Genomic DNA, 21,537 nt, shown 5'->3' with positions numbered 1-21,537 from the left:
CTGTCGTAAAAAGCGAGGCGGGCCAGGAGACGGTCCGCCCGCATCCCGTCAGCCCCGCGGGTAGGGCGCCGCTCCTTTGCGGCTTCTCGCTCGCCCGCGCCTCCCGGCGTGCACCGCGCTTCCGCTCGCCGGCTCTTTCCGGTCGCAGCCCGGCGTAGAGGACGGTCGCCAGGTCGTCGGGCCGCGGCGGGCGGCGGGGCCCGGGAGGGGGTTTCGGGGACCGGGAGGGGGGCGCGGGGCCCTCCCCGCCACATCCACCCGCGCCGGGCGGCGGCAGCAGCGCGGGTGGTGGTGGGGGGGAGATGAGGGGGCAGCCCCGCGGTCTCCCCTTCCCCTTGAAGGGGTCGCGGCATCGTATCGCCGGTGTCCCGTCACGTCGGCTGGGCTGGCACCGGCGGGGGGTACCTCCCCGCGGCCCTGAGCCCCGCGCCATGGTCAGGGGTGGGCCGCGGGCTCCGCGCCCGCCTCGCGGGGGAGGTCCGGGGATGTTCAGCGGGGATCAGGGGCCGGTGAGAAACTGCATCCACGCGTAACGGAGGAGAAACCGTTAGCCGTGCGCCCGCCCTTCTCTCGGGCGTGCCGGCGCTGTCTGCCGCTGGGTGGATGGGACATTGTTTAGATTCGGGTGGCTTTGGGCTCCTGGCTTGCACCCGGCAACGATTTGTTGGGAAAGTATCCCGGCAGGCTGAGCTGAACAAAGGAATGCCTTTGAGTTGAAGCACAAGAGGCTGATGGAAAAGGTGGGGAGAGAAAGGCTCATCCAAACAGCTCTGCTTGAGGAATCACAGAGCGGTTTGGGTTGGAAGGGACCTCAAAGATCATCCAGTTCCAACCCCCCTGCCACATCCCTGAAAAGCCCAGAGTGGTTCAGTGTGATGTGCTGCTCTTTGGAGAAGGGGCAGGAAGCCTCGAGGCTGCCTTGTCTCTTTCACAAATAGAAAATGGTGTTATTTTGCTTTTTGTACATTCGGTGTCTTCGCCTGATGCTGACTTACGTGCTGTCGTTTTGTCCTGACAGGATGTTGGCTTCAAGGGCATTCAGCCTCGTTGGGAAGAGAGCCATTTCCACTTCCATCTGCATGAGAGCGCATGGACATGGTAGGTGGTGTGCTACCATGCAGGTAGCAGCAACTGCTTTGTGCTTTTTTCAGTAAGGACAGTAAAAAAAGTGCTTTAGAGGAGGAACACAAAAAGCTGCTAATGGGGTCTGGTTGGTGAGGGGGGATTGGCGAGGCTGGTGCTTCGCCTGGTGGCAGGAGATTCGAGGAGGCTGTGCCAGCAGGTGGCATTGCCGAGGCGCAGGCAGGGCTGGCGGCCGCTGGGGAGGCGGCAGGAGCCCAGGACCAAGCAGGAACGAGGGTGGAAAAGGTGCAGAGGGCTTCTAGGTGTTTGGTCAGGGAGGTGATCAGTGTGACAGCTGGAAACGGAGATGGCTAAGACGTTAATAAATTAATTTTGGATATAACTTGTTATTTAGAGCCCCCTTCTGCTTTATTCTTAGCTCTCAAAGTAGCACCTTCTTTGGGTTCTCTCTGTTTTCCCTCTTCCTCCCTGATGAACACTTCATCTGGACGTCTTTTGCCTCCTGGATTCCTTCACTCTCCTCACCTTTTTGACGAAGCCGTTGGTGTTTCGTGTTGTAACCAGTGAGAGGTGTTTGTGCAGGAGCCTGAACGGGTGTCCCTTCTGTTCCCACGTGCAGCTGGTGTTGTCAAAGCAGAGGACTTCAGCCTCCCAGCCTATGTGGATCGTCGTGACGTTCCCCTGCCGGAGGTGGCCTTCGTGAGGGATCTCTCTGCTCAGCAGAAGGCGCTGAAGGAGAAGGAGAAGGCATCCTGGACTGCTCTGTCCGTGGATGAGAAGGTCGAACGTAGGTAGTGGGGGCTGGAAGTGTCCTTCCAGCTGGCAGCGACGCGACCCAATCTGTTCCATGACTTTTACTGGAAAGGCAGCTGTTAAACCTGCTCTTCCCCATTCTCTGCGAGCACAGCCCTGAGCTTTGCTCATTCTGACGGAGCTCCTCGTGTGTCCACAGGTGGAGATCAGTGGTTTGTGTTCCTGGGAGCCTTGGTGCCGTTTCAAAACGTTAGAAGCACCTGCTGTGGTGTCAGTTAGGTGCCTGAGATCAAGTTCAGTAGTTTTTCTCTTCCAGAAAACTGATTATATTTGTTTCTTGATTTCCATCTGCTATCAACAAGCCAGAGAAAAAGTCCTCTAATTATACTAAGATGCAATTGTTAGTCCAGCTGAGTAAAATGAACCCCGTGTGTCTGAGTGTTAACAATCTCTGACCTGAGCAGCACTAAATTCTGGGTATTAAAACTGCTGAGCAGGCGTTTTAACTTGCAAATAAACCTGCACCATCTTTTCCGACTGCTGTTGTGGGATGCAGGTGGGAATCTGACCTGCAGGCAGTGTGCCCGTGTCGCAGGGGGAAGGTGTAAAACCTCGGGGAGCTGCTCAAACATTCCGGCAGTCCCCAAATCCGATGCTGGTTTGAACTTCAGAACCTCGTGGCAAAGTTGAGAGAAACCTTTTGGGATAAAAGTGTTCCCGTTGAAATGATTTGTGCCAGGAAGCTTTGTGGTCAGCAGGGAATGAGAGGAAGGGAAGGAAGGAGAGCTCCATTCCTCCTTCTCAGGTCACCTTTAGGCTTCGGTCTCTTCCCTCTGGAGAGTGGCCTGTTGCCAGGAAAAGGAAAGATTTGATGCTTTTAACTTTTTTTTTTGCAGTGTATCGTATCAAATTTAACGAGAGCTACGCAGAAATGAACAGAGGATCAAACGAGTGGAAGACTGTCCTCGGCGGGGTGCTGTTCTTCCTCGGGGTAACCGGCCTCATCCTCATCTGGCAGAAACATTACAGTAAGTGAACGCTACGCGGAGTTAAACTGAGAGCAAGGTCAATGGATGTGTGATGGGAAACGAGAGGATTCTCCGTAAACTGCGCTGGTTTATTGAACAGCCGTTCCAGCGACCTCCTGGCAGCTGGTGTTTGTTAGAATCGCGGAATCATGGCATGGTTTGGGTTGGAATGGACCTCAAAGATCATCCAGCTCCAACCCCCCTGCCATGGGCAAAGGTTGGTTCCTGAAGTCAGTTCTAGGGTTGTAGCTTCGTGGAGATCAGCGGGAATGTAGCGTAAATATTCAGGAATAGCTGAGAGAGCTCTGGTGGGAGAGCTTTGGTGGGAGGGGAGGAAAGGGCAGGGGCAGAGCCATGATCCCAGAGCTTCCCTTCTCCGTGCAACCTGCTGTGACAGAAGCTTGTTGCTGCCTTGGCAGTGAACATTTGGGTTTCTGCCACGTTTGGCTTCCTTCCCAGCAACAATCTGACTTCGAGGGAGCGCTCCGGCTAATGAGGCAGAGCACAAAGTTCAGTGAGCTGCCCTCCATCCTCAGGCTGAGCTGCCCTCCATCCTCAGGCTGCTCCTGCTGGCAGTGCAAGTCGAGGAGAAGCCTGTTGGAAGCACTGGAGAGCCAGTGTGGGAATCCGGTCTGAGCTAAAGGCTTCAGAAATGGGATTTAGGGAATGTGGGTTTGAGCAGGTGATGGCACACGTGTGATCTGCGCTGAGGGCTCTGGGGGAAGGACCTTTTCCTTAGCAATACTTCTCCCTCTGTTCCCAACCCGCTGGTTTTGTGTCCCGGTGTAATTCCACCTGCTGTCCAATTGCAGTGTACGGCCCGATTCCGCACACCTTCTCCGACGAGTGGCGGGCAATGCAGACAAAGAGGATGTTGGACATGCGGGTTAACCCCGTGGAGGGCATCTCTTCCCAGTGGGATTTCGAGAAGAACGAATGGAAGAAATGAAGCAACTCAGTGGAACCTGCTTTGCTTGAATATGAAATGATTCCATCGCCTGTGCGTGACCTCGTTGCTTATGTACTGGAACAACCTCTCCACCTACAGAGATGCTAATAAATGTCTGGTTAACGTGGAAGTTTCCTTTCATTATAGAATCTTGGAATGGTTTGGGTTGGAAGGGACCTCAAAGATCATCTAGTTCCAACCCCCCTGCCATGGGCAGGGCTGCCTTCCACTAGGTCAGGTTGCTCAAAGCCTCATCCAACCTGGCCTTGAACACTTCCAGGGATGGGGCAGCCACAGCTTCCCTGGGCAACCTGTGCCAGTGGCTCAGCACCCTCAGAGGGAAGAATTTCTTCCTTATATCCAATCTAAATCTCCCCTCTTTCAGTTTAAAGCCATTGCCCCATGTCCTATTACCACACACCCTTGTCCAAAGCCCCTCTCCAGCTTTCTTGTAGCCCCTTTAGGTACTGGAAAGCTGCGATTCTTCAAGGAATTCTTCAAGAATTGAAGCAATTCTTCAAGGACTTCCTAAGACTCATAAACCCAGAACTTCATCTAGATACCAGGTGCTAATAGGTCTCCCAGTGGTTTGTAGGGTGCTCCTATCTGACTTAAGAAGTGCTGCTGGTTGCTGGATGTTTCTGGGCAGAATTTGGGCAGAAAGAAACCTTTCCTCTCTCTCATAACTGGTCTAGTACCGAGCTAACTCTACGGAAATAATTAACACACTGTGAAGGAAATGTTCTCTATATATCAGCAAGGTAGAATCTGAACTTCTTTCTACACTGAAAAACACATTTTATATAAATATGTAACTTTGATAATCGTACTTTACACACCCACTGGTGTGTCCCTGAGCTTTCTGCAGGGAAACTTTGGTTTAAAAACACCCCTGTAAAGAATAAAAAGAGCTCTGACCTCGGTTTGCTCTTTTCCCAGTTACAGGACTGTCATGGTTTTAAACCCACACCTGGATTTAGCAGCTGTGGTAGAAAATACGGGGAGTCTGGGCCGCTTGTGATGGCCCGATGTGCTGGGGGCTGGCCAGCCTTGCCCTTCCCATCGGAGAAACTCCGGGAAGGTTTTTAAGGCGAGATGGTTTGGTGGGAGTTAAGATCCCTGACGCGACATGTTTGTCTCTGGGGTGCCCGGATTACAAGGGTGGCAGAACGACGGGCTGGCGATGGCCGCAGGGTTTTTGCTGTGGCTGCGGGTTGCTTTTCTCTGCTCCGGGTACAGCTCGTGCCACTGTCGGGCTGCCAGCTGATCTGGGAGCGGGGCAGCGAGCTGCTGGGTGTACCTGCTTTGAACATCCGTGTTCTGGAGCGTGTGCTGGAATTGCAGCGCTGTTTTACAGCTCCTCTTATTTCCCCTTCCTGAAGGGAGGGGGGGTGTGGGTTTGTCCTCAGTGCTCCATCAGCTCGTGCCGCGCTCTGGTTTTCGAGGTGGGCACCTTTTTCTGAATTCTCTTGTCCCTGTGACGAATTAGCACGATGGGAAGAGAAACGCTGCTGCGTGCAGGGCTTGTACCAGCCTGTAACATCCCAGAATGAAGGCTGGTGAGCATCACTGGGACGAGGGAGTCATTCCTCCCAGGCGTCCTCCTCGTCACTCTCCCCAAAAGGCTGCGAAAGCCTCGGGAGGGAAACCTGAGCCTCGCTGCAGCCCCAGCTCCTGATTTCATCCTGCCCTGCCCAGCACCAGCCACGCTCCACAGTCCTCTTCACTCACCAGCGCGGCAGCAGCGGCGTGCCGGAGCAGCCGGTAAGTGAGCTGAATTTGCCAGTGCTCTGCCAGCTCCCCTCCTGGTGCGTGTTGCCCCTTCATCCTGCTCTTGGCAGAGGGATGCGCTGTCGGAGAGGGGCAGATCTCACCGTCCTGGCTGGGATTTTCGGGTGTTTATTTGCAGATAGCCTTGGATACCGAGAAGCCAGCCAAAGCCTGATCCTGGGGAGAGGAAAAAAACATGGGGACCGGAATGAGCAAGGTACTGGGGGGCCAGTGGGATGGTGGCCATCGTGTCCTCCTTGGACAGGACCTTTTTCTCCTGCAGCCCAGGGGGATGCTTGTCCCCAGTCCACCACGGTGCCCTAAATACGACCGTTTGCATCTTCCCTTTCTCATTCCCCTTGGAAACTCCAAGCACCTGAGAAGAGGAATTAAGAAAGCAAACAGTGATCGCGTTAAAATCCTCCGGGCTGATGGGGGGTCCCTGTAGGGAAATTTCCTCCCCTTGTCACCCCCGGGATGTGTCTGTGCCTGGCATCGAGGGGAGAAGGGGGGTTTTACTGCGGCTCGTTGCTCAACTGAACTCCAGGGCTGGCAGAGGGGGTTGGTTGCTGTTGGTATCCTTAAATAACCGCCTGGTATGTGCCTTCTCCAGTTTAAAATTAGACTCTGGGACAACAACAGAGAGACCAGATCAGGGCGAACTCTCTCTGCGCGGCTCTGGGGTGATTTAACACCAGGATTTCAGCTCTTGCGGGTGCAGCCCGACCTGCAAAGTGACTGTTACAGCCTTCCCAGTGTCACCAAACCCTCTGGGGAGCCTGGGCTACCTTTGCTGGGGGCTGGGTTGGTGCGGACACGTTTGTGTTGCAGGATCTGGCGTTGGCTTGACGGGATGCAGGGCTCGGTGTTCTCCTTTTAGGGGTAACAGCTTGTGCTGTGCTGGGCACAGATGTTTGCTGAATCCAGGTGTTTGCACCCCGGGAGCGGGCTGGGGTTCAGCTGGATGGTAGAAGTGGGCTGGATGTGACCCAGAGCTGATGAAAACCCTTCCTACAGCCTCTCAAACCAGGTGTCTCCTGCCAGATGGGTGCAAACGAGTCCAACTGGGAACCAGCTCTTCCTTTCTACATCCCTGGAAACCGCTCCGACGGGCTCTTACACCCCATAAATACTCTGAGCCGCCCCTTTTTCTCCTTCATAACCCCCCATCAGTGAGCTGGAGACCAAATCTGCCTTCCTGATGGCACTAACTGCAACATCCTGGCCAGAAAATATTATAAATAGCCTGTGACTTTGCCCCCGTTGGCAGAGACAACCTGTGGAACTATTTGTGAGAGGTGGTTGCTGTAGACAACAAAACAAAGCCGAGCCTCAACGAGCCTCCGGGAGCCAGGGCCGTGGTGGGGGACCCTGCTGGAGCCCAACCTTGAAGGATGAGGCTGGGGTGGGCTGAGCTGTTGGAGGAATCCGGCCCCCAGCACTGCCTTTCCCGTAGCAATAGGACCGAACGCAAGCCCCTTCCATTCATGTGCTGAGTTTTCCTGAGCTCTGCACTCTTGGAGGGGTTTGGGCTGGTCTTTGATGTTCGTTAATGAAGAGGGTTTATTGATTAGGTGCTTGGTTTGTCGTTGCCTGGGGAGTTTGTGCCAGGTGCCCTGGTCCTGCTGGTACCATGCGTGCAGCTTGATGGTCCCACCGTGTCAGATGCAAGTTGTGTTTGGTGTCGTCTCAAATCTCTCTCCTTTTTGTCACCTCCCAGGTCGTCAAAGGCCTCTACCTCGGGAATATCCGTGGTGAGTGCCTTTCCCTGCTCCCACTCTGCCTTGCTATGGGATCCCTGGGCAGCTGGCAGGGGCTGGAGGAGCCCCTCTCCTCAGGGGTTCCAACATTTCAACATCTTCCAGAGATTTAAAGCCCCCCAAAAAGCTCCATCCCAATTGCAAGTGGCCCAGCAAAGGGACATCCACAGGGAGCTGCACTCACCAGCCATGCCAGAGCACCAGGGAACCCTTGGCATGGCTGGAAACCTCCACTGTGTTTGCTGAGACAATATTTACAAGCGGGCCAACACCCGGCTTCCTCGTGGGGCCTGTGGCCACCTGGGGAGCAGGGCGAAGGTTGCCCTCCACCCAACGTCGAAGACACACCAGCCTTTTCCAAATTAGCAGGAGAATTTCTGATTCTGGGGGTGGTTTTAGGAATGTGCTGAATACCCAGAGGGGGATTTAGCTTTGGACGAGGTGCATCACGATGCCCAGTCTTCCTTCCCACATCATGCGGGGTGAGAGGTAGGGAGAAGGGGCTGGGGGTGATGGATGCGGGTTGCTGGTGGGTGCTTGGTCCAGCAGATCTCCCAGGAGGGTGAGCAACTCACGTGCTGCTCCTGCTTCCAGACTCAGAGGACCGGGAAAACCTGCTGAGGAATGGGGTGACACACATCCTCTCCGTCCACAACAGTGCCAAGCCGGTGCTGGAGGTGAGTGCCCGGGTTGGGGGTGGAACTGGGGGACCACCCTGTGGGGAGCAGGGGCTGGGAAGGTGCAGACCAGGACACACGGTCTTCTCCTGGCATGGGGCAAATAGGGGAGAAGCAATGCCTGTTTTGCACCGTTTTGCACCAATCTGCACTGTTTTGCACCGTTTTGCACCAATTTGCACCATGCAACGTTGAATTGCACCCAAAGGGGTTCAGCGCTGGGTTCTTTTTCGGGGGGAAGAGGGGTGTTTTAGGGGCACGGCACTCACTCGGTGGTTTTTAGGACGAAGCGCTGGCGGGGCCCGGACCCGGCGGGGTGCCTGGTGCTGCCGCGGGCAGAACCGCGAGAGGGCGGCGGCGGCCCGCGGATGGCAGCGCCGGGGCCACATCCTGCCACGACCGGGCTGGGGGGGCACAGCGGGACCCGGAGCACCCCCACACCCCCAGCCCCTCCGGGACAGGGGTCCCCGACCGCCCTGGTTTCGCCTTTCCTTTCCCCCCCACCTCGCAGGACCTGGATCCCCTTGGGCTGTGGGTAGGGGAAACTGAGGCAGGAGGCAGCTGCCCGGTGGGTTGATGCCAGAGGTGTTGGCCAGATCTTTCGTGCACAAATCCTGCCTGACACCGACCAGATGGAGCCTGCAGCAGTGGGAACAGCCCCATGCTGGAGATGCTCTGGTCACGCTGCTCATCTTGCAGCCGATGGCCATGTGCAGCTTGCGCTTCGTCCCGGTGTCGGACCCGCTGCTGGCTCCCAGATCCTGGAATGCTGCAGAAGGTGAAGAGGACTGCTCAGACCCCTCGTCCTTTGAGGCCATGATGGGCAGGGAGCCCCAGTGAAACACCAGCTCCAGCCTCCTCCTCGCCAAGGCGTTGAGTAACGTGGAGCGGGGAGAGAGAGAAGGAAAGAGGCTGCGTAAAACCAGTGCAGAGAAACGGCTGGTGATGGAGCTGGGGCAGCAGCTGGGGCTGGTGGGGCTCGGGGCACGGCCAGACGGGGAGCAAACCGCACGGTGAGCTTACAACACGGAGCAAGCCGCCGGGCTGGCGGAAAGGGGAACCGGAAAGGCATGGTGGGTTGAGCAATGTGTCAATCACAGCCCTGGCTCGGGAACCGCAAACCCCAGCACCGCTGCCATGCGTGGCACAGCTCCCCGCGGTGGGATAGGGGCACCCGGCCCCGCAGGGAAGGGGAAGCTGCTGGGAGCCCGGCAGTTAGTCTGGGGTCAGGGTGCGGGTCAGGGTTTGGGGAGGAGTGGGGTCTCTTTGGCTGCTCCGCTGGCTGGCGTGGCGGCTTTGCTGGTGCGGTGGCTCTCGTCGCTGCAGGGAGGTCGGGCTGGCACCGGGCATGGCGTGGTGCAGCCAGGTTTGGGGAAGCCAAAGCCCATCACAGCTCACTCCACTGGTGTTTGCTTGCTGGTCTCCAGACCCCTGCCTGGTGCATGGTCCCCTTCCACCCGCCGAGCTCCCACCAGCACCCGCCATCCCCTGTGTATCAGGGAGCTGCGGTTTGGCCAGGAATGTAGATGAGGAACCCACCAGCTCCATTTCTCCTCCACCTCGGCCTCTCCAGCAGTTTCTCCAGGCAGGGAGCAGCAGGCTGGCACACCACGGGGAGGTGGCAAGTGGCTGCGGCACCTCGTCCCCATCCCGTGAGAGGCTGCAGGATGGCGGGGGCGAGTGTGGGACCAGGCTGGGGAGGATGGATGGGATGGAGAGGAGATGCATGGGAAAGCTCTCCTGTCCTCATCCTCGCAATGTGGGTCTTTCCAGCGCAGAAATATCCTGGTGCCCGCCCCGCTCTGCTCCTTCCTTCCATAAATAATCAGCTTTTTCCAACCTCCCAGTTTGCCCTGGGCTGAAGGGAAGCGAGGGTGACCCGTGGGGTTGGGGGGCATCAGCCTGGGGGGTCCTTTTGGCAGCGATGCCCCAGGGAGCTGACGGAGATGGGGCAATCCCTGGTGCTCCGCCGTTTCAGCTCCGGCTGGTTGGATTCCCACCCATTTCACTCAGAAAGTTCAAAAAAAAAAAAAAAAACCCCTCTTAGATGAAAAAGATCTAATTTTAGCTCAGAACAGGGAGGATCGAGGAAGTGATGTTTTAAAGAAAGTAACCTGACCTACGCCAACACCCGGCAGGATGATTTATTGTGTATTAAAAGGACCGAGAGGAAATAACTCATTGATGAGAGTGACTTCATCCGTGCGCGTTCGCGCACATCTTCCTGACGGGCCATCTCTGTCGGCGTCCCGGGAAAGGGCTGGCTCAGTTTTGGGGGGCTCCTGAGCATTGCCCACAGCCTGGCCTCTCCTCTGGGCTGAAATGGGGTGGGGGGGGTATCCCGGGGTGGGATGGGTGCGACCCTCCGTCGTTCTCCCTACCCGTGGGGAGCGGCGTGACGGCACCCGGATTTCAGCTTTGCCTTCACCGAAGGGTCAACTAGTGGGAGGGAAAAGAGAGAAACGAGGGATTTTGTGTTTCTCGGAGGAATCTTACTGTCACAACCATCTTGGTCTTGCAGGACATGACCTATCTCTGTATCTCGGCCTCGGATTCATCCAGTCAAAACCTGTAAGTCGTTTGCCAGCCTTTCACCTCCCAGGGTTGCGTTTCGGTGGTTGTCAGTCCCCAAATGTTCAAATTCTGCGGATTGAAGGTTCAGTTCATCCATGCTGCAAAAACTTGGTGTCATTGTGGAGCCTGACAGAGGCTGCGGTTCCTTCTCAGGTGGTAAATAGCATTTGTAGGGCTGAAAATCTGTTTCTTTGTGTGCTTGCAGTCAGTAAATTAAATTTTCCAACCAATTTCAGAATTATTCTGCTGAGCAAGGTGGAAAATTGGAGCATAAGAAGGACAATGATTTGTGTCGGTCTTACAGACATTTTCTTCGGAAAGAGAAATAAAATAATTGATTAAAATCAATGTTTTTTCCCCCCATACAAAGCATAGGTGGAATCACAGAATGATTTGGGTTGGAAAGGACCTCAAAGACCATCTAGTTCCAACCCCCCTGCCATGGGCAGGGACACCCTCCACTACACCAGTTTGCTCAAAGCCTCATCCAACCCGGCCTTGGACACTCCCAGGGATGGGATAAGATACAGATATAGATAAGATACCCGTAAGATATAGATAAAGATACTCAGAAGTCTTTTAATGACGTTCTTGAGATGAAGCTGGTGAAGGAAGCCTGAGGCTTTAATGGCATGCGGTGCTGGGGTGCGATGGTTGCAGGTGCTGCTGTCTCCAGGGGGGTCACAGCATCCATTGCAACCAGAAAATGGGTGACTCAAAGGATTTTTCTCCCCAGTCAAACCCTACGAAGGATCAAAACTTAATGCACAATGACTGGCCCGAGCCCCGTTTGTGGAGGTGCTGGTTTTCCAGTACCCTTGGGAGCAGCCGTGCCCGGGGCTGTGATTCTGCTGGCTCATGCTCCGGCTGAGCGGAAAGAGAAGCTTTACAAGAAAGCCCTGCCTCAGCAAGAACAGGGATTTTTTTTTTTTTTCCGGTTGTTATTTTTTTCTCTTCTCTCATTTCTTTGCATTTGTGGTGTGTCTACCAAAATTAATTTTTTTTTAAAAAAAAAGGAAAAAAAAAAAAAAAAGAAGATATACTGGCTGCTGGAAGGAAGGCTTGTTCAAGGAACTATTTTCTGCTTGTCAGTTTTTGCCTTGGATTTCACAATCCCACTCAACTTCACGTCCTATGGAGGAGATGCTTGTGACTCAGGACCTCAGTGGCGCTCAGCGTTACCAGCCTTCGCACCCCAGTCCCAAGCTCGAGGCTGGAAAAGCACGGGGAAGAGCTTTCCTCTGGCTGGCTGCCTGGAGAAAATAAAAACCCAAACCCTGTGGAGGGGGTGAGGATGGATAGGGTGGCTGGAACGCTCAGCTGCCTCCCTCTGGGATGGGTTGGGAGGGAGATGCTGCATGCACGGAGCAGGCTGGAGCCGAGGGAGATGGAGGTGAGAGCATCGTGTCCTCGCAAGCACGGTGCATCCTCCTGAAGTGGAGGACTGGGATCCAGAGAGCTTGGACCTGTGTGGGCACCACCACGTGCGGGCCCTGGGGGATGTTGGCTGCTCTGTGAGGATAAGTAGGATGAGGTGGAATCCCCCCAGGACAAGCTTTAAATGGGAAAAGGTCCCCCAAATGGTGATGGTCCATTTGCTACAGTGGTCGAGGAGCAGACATGTCTGTAGCCCACGAGGAGAGATGGGCTGACATCTCCTTCCAGGGCTGAGATGCTCAATGTTTGTAGTACAACCACATCTTCAGAGACTCCTCCATCTCTCCTCGTCTTCTTGGGCAGCAGAACCTCCTCCTATTTTTGAATACTTGGCTGATTTCTTAGAGGGTGCCTGAGCCCTACCCTTCTGGGGAAGGGTAAAGAGCAGCATCCCCTTGAATCTCTCTTCCAGGGAAGGGTGAAGAGCATCCCCTTTGATGGGCTGGCAGGGATGGGGGAGGTTTTCGGGGGTTCTGCCTTGCCCCTGTAAGAAAGCTGCCCAAAGGTGTCTCTGGGGAGGACACGCCAGGAGCGAGCCCTGGGTGAGGGGCATGGGGAGAATAACTCTGTGGTAGCCCATGCTTTGGCTTCTGAGAAATCAGGAAGGCTCTGCTCTGCAGGCGTGCGCCCACCCCGTCACGTGGAGGCAGAGGAAGTCCGGCACTGGGGCGCTGCCGGCATCGCTCGCTCGGCTGTGCCGAAGGGACCCTCGTCTCCTCCTCCTGAAAAAGTCAAGGCTGTGTGGTCAGGGAGTCCACCAGCAGCTCAAGTTACCCAGAATCAGGTTTTCTACCTCAAAACTCCCCCAGGGCTTGGTGGGGCTTCAAAGGTGAGCGAGGTTTATTGCGAATATGTACCCCCCCTGCAGTGCTGCGTTCAGCTCTGGGGTCCCCAACAGCAGAAGGACATGGAGCTGCTGGAGCGGGTCCAGAGGAGGCCACGGAGATGATGTGAGGGCTGGAGCACCTCTGCTATGGAGACAGGCTGGGAGAGCTGGGGCTGTTCAGCCTGGAGAAGAGAAGGCTCTGGGGTGATCTTATTGCAGCCTTCCAGTACCTAAGGGGGTTACAAGAAAGCTGGAGAGGGGCTTTGGACAAGGGTGTGTAGTGACAAGGGGTGATGGCTTTGAACTGAAAGAGGGGAGATTTCGATGAGATCTAAGGAAGAAATTTTTTACACTGAGAGTGATGAGGCACTGGAGCAGGTTGCCCAGAGAAGTTGTAGATGCCCCATCCCTGGAAGTGTTCAAGGCCAGGTTGGATGAGGCTTTGAGCAACCTGGTGTAATGGAGGGTGTCCCTGCCCATGGCAGGGAGCTTGGAACTAGATGGTCTTGAAGGTCCCTTCCAACCCAAACCATTCTGTGATTCTGTGTGCCGAGGAGCTCAATACCTGTCTCTGCACGGGCTCTCAAAGACGCCTGCTGTCTTCGACAGGGATCACCGGTAGCTTCCATCATCCTGTGCAGCGCTGAGCGGGATGGACGCTTCCCCCTGGAGCCTGTGTAGCCCCACCACGAACACCCACCTCTCTCATTGGCACGGACAGAGTTAGTGCCATTCTCTAGGTCTCCATGCCCCCAAACACATGGTGCTGCTCGTACCACTGAGCGCGCAGGTCAGCAGCAGAGAAGCTCCATGGCACATTGCAGCTGAGCTGCCAGGAATCCCTGGCTCCCTGACCTGGCCTGTTTTGCTGCGAAAACCCACTGGTTAGGGTTAAGGTGATCCCTTTGCCTTGCTGGAAATTGCTGGTTATGCTTTCAGGAATGCAGGCAGCTATCCAGGGACAAGACTGGGTTGTTGGTGGCAGCTCTACATCCCTGGCATGGGCACTTCTCTGTGCCCTCCCTTGGGTGGGAAGTGGCCGGAAGGGCTGCTTGGGGTGAGGAGGGGAAGGGACTTGCACCGTTTTGGGTCCTGCAGGCAAAACCACCTTGGGATCCACCTTCTCCCTGTCTTCTTCCCCGCTGGCATCTTTTCCTTGGAGGTAACCGCGTGTTTTTGGCATCTTTTGGGAATTAAGGGTGGGCTGATGGCTCATGGCAACCTCTGACATTCATGTCCCTTGGGCACAAGATGACCCCTGGCCCTGGAGTTTGTCTCCCTGGGGTTTTCCCTGAGCTGATGGCCTCACCTTGCTCCCATTCCAATGCCTTGGGAAGCAGGAAATCCCCCGGAAAGTCTCGCAGGTCATTTCCTTCCTAGCTGATGAAGATCAGCCCCTCAGCCTTCACCAGGCAGAGGAAGGATCTCTGCTCCCACCCCACGCCAGTGGCCCCAGGACGGTGGGAAGTCCTGAAGGAGAGACAAAACTGCTGTGGCCAGGAGCCTTGCAGGGGTGGGCAGCTCTCCCATCCTCACCTCCCTGCCTCTCTCCTTGCAGGCTGCAGCATTTTAAGGAATGCATCAAGTTCATCCACGAATGCCGGCTCAGTGGGGGAGGCTGCCTGGTCCATTGGTGAGAGCTGCCAGCACCACCACGCGTTCCCGCTTCGCCTCGGTCCTGCGGGAGGTGGGGATGGGCTCCATGTCAAGCGTTGCTTGGGGTGAGGAGGAAGAGGAGAAGACAAGGAATGATGGGAGGGCAGCAAGGGAAGGTCTCCGCTTCCGAGACCCACAGGGATGGATGGTCCATGCACCAAAAACTTGAGCATCCAAAGAGGTGGGACAGGCTAAAGGAGAGGATGGGGGGGAAGCTACCTGCTCAGGGCCACCAGCAGCATTCCCCTGCCCATGGCTGAGGAACCCCAGCAAGAAGGGTGCTCTTGGGAAGGTGCACCCCATAGGTGTCCCTTGCTGCGGAGCTGTACCAGCCTCCGTGCTGGGAATACCCGTCCGTGACGCCGCTCCCTCGCTCCGTGCCAGCCTGGCCGGGGTCTCCCGCAGCACCACGGTCCTGGTGGCTTATCTCATGACGGTGACCGAGCTCGGCTGGGAGGGCTGCCTGGCTGCCACCAAGGCCGTGCGCTCCTACGTCAGCCCCAACTTCGGCTTCCAGCAGCAGCTGCAGGAGTACGAGGCGACCTTGCTGCAGGAGGTACGTCCTCACCCCGGCATCCCCTTGGCATAGGTGGCAAATCTAGAGAAACTCCTTTATATAGGAGCCTGCAAAGGTGCACGGCTCTTTTGCATGCAGCTCTCTGCAGGGCCAGCTGTTTGCCTTCGTGCGTGCTATTTATTGCCTGGGGATTTTGGGGTTTGCATGCAAAAAAAAGAAAAAAAAAAGAAAAAAACCAAAGAAGTGCCTAGACATTATGCGAATGCACTTCAAAAGGCTCTTTAAAACCTCAGTGCTTTTCTCGAGAGTTCAGCTAGGACACAGCAGGAGGGATGGGCAGGCAGCAAATCCCTCCGGAGCCCCAGGAAGGGTGCTGGACTGATTTCCGGGAATGCTGGCCCCGGGAGCCGGAGGCGGAAAGGAGAGGAGAGGGAGGAAGGCTGTTGCAAGTGGCTTTGGGATGTCTGAGCGTGCTTGGATCTGGCAGGGCTTCCTCTGACAGCAAGTCCTGTATTTTTAGGGGCGGGTGATGGTCAGGAGCAAGCGTTGGTGGAGAAATTCTCCTCTCCCCTCCCCGAAATGAGGCAGAGCAGCAGGTTTTAGGAGAGCAGGAGCCCTGGCCAGGGGGTCCCACCCCGTGCAAGGGAGGGATGATGCTGGAGCTGAGCTGAGCTGTGTGATGCGGCACGTTTAACGGGGGGAGCACTAGTTTTGGAGATCAGAGCTGTGCTTTTGATCCCAAAAGCCTTTCAAATCACAGATCCTGCCCTGCTCCCCGGCTGCCCTCCAGCCTCCCATGCCGGATCCTGCTCCTCCACCCAGCCCTTGGGTCCAAAACTGCCCTGTGAGGGCACATGGGCCACAGACGGAGCTCTGTAAGGGAAGAGGAACCCACAAATCAATATTTACGAGGCATCTCGCAGCCCACATCACCCCTAAATTTGGTCCCATCCCCGGAGGCGAAGCCCCTCCATCTGCTGGAGCCACGAACATCGTGCAACGGCCCCGTGGCAAACGGCCCCTACGGACCCTCCGGCCTCACTGGGGGGTTCAGGGGGATTTCTGTCCTCCCAGGAGAGAGGCTGGGACAGCATGTGACATTGGCCCAAACGTCAGCCCCTTCTCTGCCACCGAGTTCCCTTCCCCGGGTGCTGGAGGGAGCGGGCAGGCGCTGTCACGAGGGATGCAGCCCTTTGCACAAACACCCGTGGAGGAAGGGCAGAAAACGGTCCAAGGGATTGCAAAACACCCACCGGTGTCGGAGATTCCCTGCGGGGCTTCCCCCGGCCAGGCCAGCTCTCCCCAGCCCTTCCCACGCTCTGGCCACATCCCAGTGCAGACCGTGATGCGGGGTTTTCTGTGCTCCCCCCAACTCCATCTGAGTTCTTCCTCCTGCTCCCCAAAACCCAGGCTGGGCTCAGCAGACGCTGGACTTTCTTCACTTTCCCTTAAATGCTGCTTTTTCATCCTCTTGAAGTTTTCCCACAGGCTTTGTCAGCGTTTCCCTGAAAATACGGAAGACAGCCAAGGGCGGAGGTGCTGAGCTGTGTTTTTCTGAGCCGTGGGGTTCAGCAAAAGCAGCTTTTTTTTCCTTGAAGCACCCACATTCCCTGCCATCGGGGAGGGAAGCTGCATGTGGCCCTTGTGGGCGGATTGCTGCTAGCACGGAAGGTTGGGTGCTGGAGCGGGGACCACTCCGGTGTTACTCACCCCGTAGCTGCATTTGAAGAAGAGGAAGAGCCAGGATGGATGGTCCAACCCGTCCGGGGATGCCCTTCTCCCAACTCATCCCTGCGCCCTTCGTGTTTCCGAGAGGAAGGGACTTGCGGGCAGGTCAGCCGAGGCGGGTGGGTAGGGTGGTGGGTGCCGTAGGCAGCGTGGCCAGGAGCCCGCGGGACCCGGTGCCACCCGGGCACTGTGCCTTGCTTCGTGCCAAGCAGCAGTCGCTTTGCTCACCTTGGCTGTGGGAGGTCACACCTTGTTCCAGTTGGTGGCTTTGGGGTGGTTTTCCGTGTGTGTAGGTAGGATGCAGGAGCAAAGGTATGGGCACCTGGGCTTCAGCTCTTGCAGAAGATAGAAAGGAGGTTCCATTTCGCCATTTTGCCCAGCTGTTATCCCAGCAGGTGGCAATTTGGAAGCGCCGTGCTTGGGAGCAGATGTGGCTAAAGGCTGGGCATTCTGCTCGGGTAGAAAAACCTCATTTCTTGGTGGTTAAAACCTGCGAGGAGCAGGTCAGTCCTGCTGGGGACCTCCTGGGGACCTCCTCCCTAGGGCTGCGGGCGAGCATCCTGCGGTGCCTCGGTTTCCTCGATCCAAAGCAGGGACCTCAGGTGGGACCCTGGGAGGTAGAAATGGGGAAGATGCTCTCCGGGACCGGCCAGCTGGCCCCTCGCCGCAGGAAGGGAGCCTCGAGCGTGCGGCTGTGGTTTCCAGTTGGCAAATGGTGCTTATCGGGGCTAGATGGATAAAGAAGGAAGGAAGGGACCGAGAGCAGCAGCAGGATGACGGGTAAGGTTAGAAAAGGAAGTAAGTGAGTAAAGAGAAGACAGGGTGGATGGGAGAGAGGGCACAGATGGGCATTTGGGTGATGGACCCATCCCCTGCTGCCCCAGAGTCCCCCCGTGATGTTGGCTCACTGTGGTCAGGCTGCCTTTTCCCTGCCGGTGCCATCCCAGATGGGATGGGTGCTCTCGGTCCCGGGAGAGAGGAGGAGGGCAGCGGGTTAGTGGTCAGTGCTGGAGGAAACGGGCTGTAACCACTTCTTGCTCTGGCTTGAAAAGGAAACGCCTGGCAGCAGCAGCAGGGTGCTTCCCCCGGCTCCTTCCCTCCTTCGCTGGATGATGGGAGCTCCGAGCCTCGGTGGGTGCCAAGCCTCAGTGGCCAGGCTTGTGTCCCCATGGAGCTTCATCCCTCTGGATGGTTTGCATGGCAGGATGTTCCCTCCGTGAACAGCTGGCCTGGATTCTCGCCCCAAACGCTGTCCCAAATCCTGTCCCAAATCCTTTGGGACTCACTTCCCAGGGGTTGTTTTCCAGCAACGAAATCAGGCCCAGCTCTCGGGATCCACCTCAAGCAAGGGGTCTTCCTGCTTGCAGGTGGCGAATGCACAGCAGCCGCGGTGAGTCCTGCTGCCTGAGGGAGCGGATTTGGGAAATCCAGACATTCCCGGTGGAAATCCCCTCTGCCCGAGCTGACTTTCCCTGGCTGCAGGAGAATGGGGGGGTCATCAGACTTTACCCTCTTGCTGTTCACGGTCCCTGCGCCTGCGGCAGCCCTGGCAGGGCAGGGCTGAGCCGCCCGTCTCGCTGTCCTGCATCCCGCACCTTTGCCGTGAGCCTGGTGGCTCCCGGCCGTGGCACCTCGGGAAGCTGGAGCCACAGCGGGGGCATCTGGCTCTGAGGATGCCGGAGCCCTCTCCCTCTGCTTCCCCCACTGCACCCCATGCCTGTCCCAGTGCCACCCCACGCTGGGGCTCTGACACTCAGTCCGCCCGGACCCTTCGAACCCGCGGGTTTCACATTCCCGACTCTGTGCCCTCCATCCCTTTTGTAAGGTGGTTGGTATCACCGGGCGTGCTCCCACCACTCATCCCAGTAAGTCCTGCCTGCTGGAGCAGCTGATTCTCAGCTATTTTGGAACACAGCAAAGCCCTGCCCGCTCCCTGCAAGCACCGGGCAGCCGGCACAGCGCGTGCCAGCAGAGCTGCCCGTTCCTGCCCGCTCCTGCCCACGCTCTCGGGTGCTGCAATGGGTCCATCCAGCCATTCCTCATCCCAGCAGCAGCGGGAAGCATTTCTACGGCTTGTCTCTCACTTCCCAGTCATCTCCGGACCTCAACCTGCTGCCAGCTGGCTCCCGGCCACCGGAGCAGCCTTTGCAGCTGGCTGCAGCGATGCCGGAGGGGGGGAACATGAGAGTCACCCCCAAACTGCCGGCAGCAAGACGCTCTGCAAACAAACCTGCCGCAGCACGCGAGAGCTGACACGGCCATCCAGCGTGTCCCTGCGCTGCCAGGGCGAGGAGGAAGCGTGGGGAGGTTTCTCTTACTGGAATTCAGGCACACCAGGAGCAACGGCAGCTTCTTGGCAACGAAAAGTAAATGAAACTGCTGTCCCGGCTGCAGCTTCTGCGAGAAGCTGAGGATGCTGCCAGCTTTCCGGGTCCATCTGTGCCGGCCTGGGGGTGTGGGGAGCACTGGTTCAGGGTGGGGAACTGTTGCATCTCTTGGATAATGTGGTCATGGCATGTGAGCTCCTGTGGAATTGGGAGCTTTCTGCTTGCTGGCCATGGGATGCCCTGGCTTCATCTGAGGCTGCGGTTGGGGTCGCCTTGCTGCTTTCCACCGGAGCTGCGGCAAGCCCCGGCTCTCGGGCTGGGGGTGTCTCAGCCCCCGGTGACCCTGACAACTTCTTTTGGCTTCATCCCGGCAGTATCGCGCCTGGATCTGCCGCGACTATGGCAGGAACCCGTTCAAGGACCAGGAGGAGCTGCAGTGCTTGCTGGCGCAGAAGGAGCAGCAGCTGGGGAGCAGGGAGAGCTCCTGGCTCCCCTCTCCTGCTCCCACCTACCCGCTCTCCCACCACGAAGGTGGTACCACCAGAAGCAGATGGATGAGCAGATAAGCAGCCATCTGCTCGCAGGCAGACGTTGGTCCCGGGGCTCGGAAAACTCCATATTCCCTTTGCCAAGCGCCTGCGGGAGTTGATGTCTAGGGCAGAAAGCAGCCAGCGACGGCCTCGGCCGTGGGCTCGAGGGTTGGAGTGGGGGGATCAGGACTCTCAGACCCTCCTCTTGGCTGCCGGCTCTGTGTACACCTCTGGGCAAGCTGGTTAATTGATGATGGTGTCTTGCTCTGTCCTGTTCCCCCATTCCCAGGTGGAATGCAACCACTTTTCCACCACCCAGAACAGCAGACAGCCCCGTCCCTCTCTCCCACAGCATGGTACAGGTACTGGGGCACTCCTCCGGCAGGGCACGGGGATGCCAGCGTAGCCCTCGGAAAGCCAGAGCAGGATGAGATGGGGACAGGCCACCTTGTCTTGGGCTTTGCAATGAGGCTGGCGGGGTTGATGCAGCCTGTGAGGCTGCTCTGAGGAGGGACGGATGAGTCCCGGGGTGCGGGGGTGCTGCTGAGCCCAGCCGTCACCCCACAGCATGGGGAGGGAGACCAGAGGTTGAGCTGTACCCTTCGTCGTGTTTGGACTTTCCTGGTCCCTCCTGTCCTTGGCAGATGTCTGTCTGGCATTTTTCTTAACCCACCCCCCTCCAGGGAAGGGGGGAAATCCAGCGGTGCTGGAGGCTGCCCATCCCCACCACCTCCATCCCCGCAGCCGGAGCGGTTTTGGGTTTCCCCTCCTGCCTGATCTGAATGTCCCTGGTTGCAAAAGAAGCCAATCACTCGACTGGACTCAGTTGACCCACAGACTGATTATTTAACGCTGTCTCTCTCCAACAGTTCCTTTAATATTGGAAGACCGTGACTGTGGCCCTTTTTTCATCCCAAACTCATACGGTGCGTTCCCAAAGTGTGGGCTCCCTTTGCCAGGACTTCCCACATCTACAAGGGGGGTCCCAACCCATCGACACAGCCCTTCTACATGTAAACCTTCAGCTCTTCCACGCCAACTTGGCCTTGTACTATAAATACGTCGCTTGGCTTCTGGAAAATATCTGTTCTGCAATTCGTTCTGAGAAAAAAAAAATAAAGCGGGAGCTTAAAATATTTCTAGGAATTCCCTTAATGAACATTTCTGGGTACTCTGAGTGTGACAGAACTGGGGGTGACTTGCCCAACTCTGAATAAAGAGGAGAGTGATTAAAACCATGAGGATGACTGGTCTTGATTTGTGCCGTTCCTGGTGGGAATGGAGGGAGGGACTGACGTGACCGCTCCGCTGCTGCGTCCTGTTTCCTATTTTCTTGATGAGAACCACCAGCAAAATTGAAAGTTTTACAGACTCAGCGTTTAGCCATAACGTATAGGATTTCAGGGAAAAAAACATTATGGGGGTTTTTCGCTGTCTTTTTAGGTTAGAAAAGAGTCATTTTTCGGGGCAAAGTGCCCCAAACACTTTGAGATTGAGGACTGTAAACGTTGTCGATGGAGTGGACCGAAGAACCGGGTGGCTATTGGATTTAATGCCTCTGTTATCATTTTAGGAAGCAGAAAAATGGAACTTGCACAGAGGGAAAAAAAAAAAAAAAAAAAAAAGAAGAAAGTTGGTTTCTGGTGTTAATAGGAAGTCATCGGAGATATGTGATAAGCAGAGATTAGATTTGCAGGAGGTGTGATAACGTCCACGGAGAGCTGCCGTCCCGTCACCTGCGCCAGCCTGGATGGCCGTGCCTCTTTTCCAGCCCATGACCGGCCATCCCGGGATGCAAATGTTCCCCAAGGAAACAACCAAAGTGGCTGTTACCCCTGGAAAAATCCCCCTGGTTTTGGGAATCACAAGGGATGATCCCCGTAAGCCGCAGCATCGCCCATGCCTGGCGTCACAGCAACAAC

The 21,537-nt window shown here is 56.5% G+C and overlaps 2 protein-coding genes across 3 annotated transcripts; both read left to right on the top strand.

Annotated features, from left to right (window-relative positions):
- Positions 1 to 117: 117 nt before the first annotated feature.
- Positions 118 to 3,943, top strand: COX4I1 (cytochrome c oxidase subunit 4I1). 2 transcript variants are annotated; one of them, XM_086620926.1, is made up of 5 exons: positions 118 to 172; positions 1,019 to 1,098; positions 1,703 to 1,870; positions 2,733 to 2,864; positions 3,677 to 3,943. In XM_086620926.1, exons 2-5 carry the CDS (start codon positions 1,020 to 1,022, stop codon positions 3,811 to 3,813), a joined length of 516 nt encoding a protein of 171 aa, XP_086477052.1. In that variant the 5' UTR covers positions 118 to 172; position 1,019; the 3' UTR covers positions 3,814 to 3,943. The 2 variants fall into 2 exon arrangements, with proteins under 2 accessions (XP_086477052.1, XP_086477053.1); XM_086620927.1 differs by lacking the exon at positions 118 to 172 and adding an exon at positions 594 to 740.
- Positions 3,944 to 5,779: 1,836 nt separating this feature from the next.
- On the top strand, positions 5,780 to 19,651 carry LOC104381582 (dual specificity protein phosphatase 22-A). Its single transcript, XM_009989330.2, has 7 exons — positions 5,780 to 5,800; positions 7,304 to 7,337; positions 7,938 to 8,020; positions 10,542 to 10,591; positions 14,416 to 14,490; positions 14,898 to 15,069; positions 19,460 to 19,651. Exons 1-7 carry the CDS (start codon positions 5,780 to 5,782, stop codon positions 19,649 to 19,651), a joined length of 627 nt encoding a protein of 208 aa, XP_009987632.2.
- Positions 19,652 to 21,537: the final 1,886 nt, after the last annotated feature.

This window comes from Tauraco erythrolophus, chromosome 15 (assembly GCF_009769465.1).
Source record: "Tauraco erythrolophus isolate bTauEry1 chromosome 15, bTauEry1.pri, whole genome shotgun sequence".
In the NCBI taxonomy this organism is placed as follows: domain Eukaryota; kingdom Metazoa; phylum Chordata; class Aves; order Musophagiformes; family Musophagidae; genus Tauraco; species Tauraco erythrolophus.
Note: the sequence above shows the minus strand (reverse complement) of the source record. Positions and strands in the feature narration are given on the sequence as shown.

What these genes read in the sequence shown, in the direction of transcription:
- LOC104381582 (XM_009989330.2), top strand. Translation starts at nt 5,780, where the DNA reads ATGGGGACCGGAATGAGCAAG. An exon ending in GTGCCAAGCCGGTGCTGGAG is followed by an intron (nt 8,021 to 10,541) that starts GTGAGTGCCCGG and finishes TTGGTCTTGCAG; the next exon opens with GACATGACCTATCTCTGTAT. An exon ending in GGAGGCTGCCTGGTCCATTG is followed by an intron (nt 14,491 to 14,897) that starts GTGAGAGCTGCC and finishes GCTCCGTGCCAG; the next exon opens with CCTGGCCGGGGTCTCCCGCA.
- COX4I1 (XM_086620926.1), top strand. Translation starts at nt 1,020, where the DNA reads ATGTTGGCTTCAAGGGCATTCAGCCTCGTTGGGAAGAGAGCCATTTCC. An exon ending in CGTGGATGAGAAGGTCGAAC is followed by an intron (nt 1,871 to 2,732) that starts GTAGGTAGTGGG and finishes TTTTTTTTGCAG; the next exon opens with TGTATCGTATCAAATTTAAC. An exon ending in CATCTGGCAGAAACATTACA is followed by an intron (nt 2,865 to 3,676) that starts GTAAGTGAACGC and finishes GTCCAATTGCAG; the next exon opens with TGTACGGCCCGATTCCGCAC.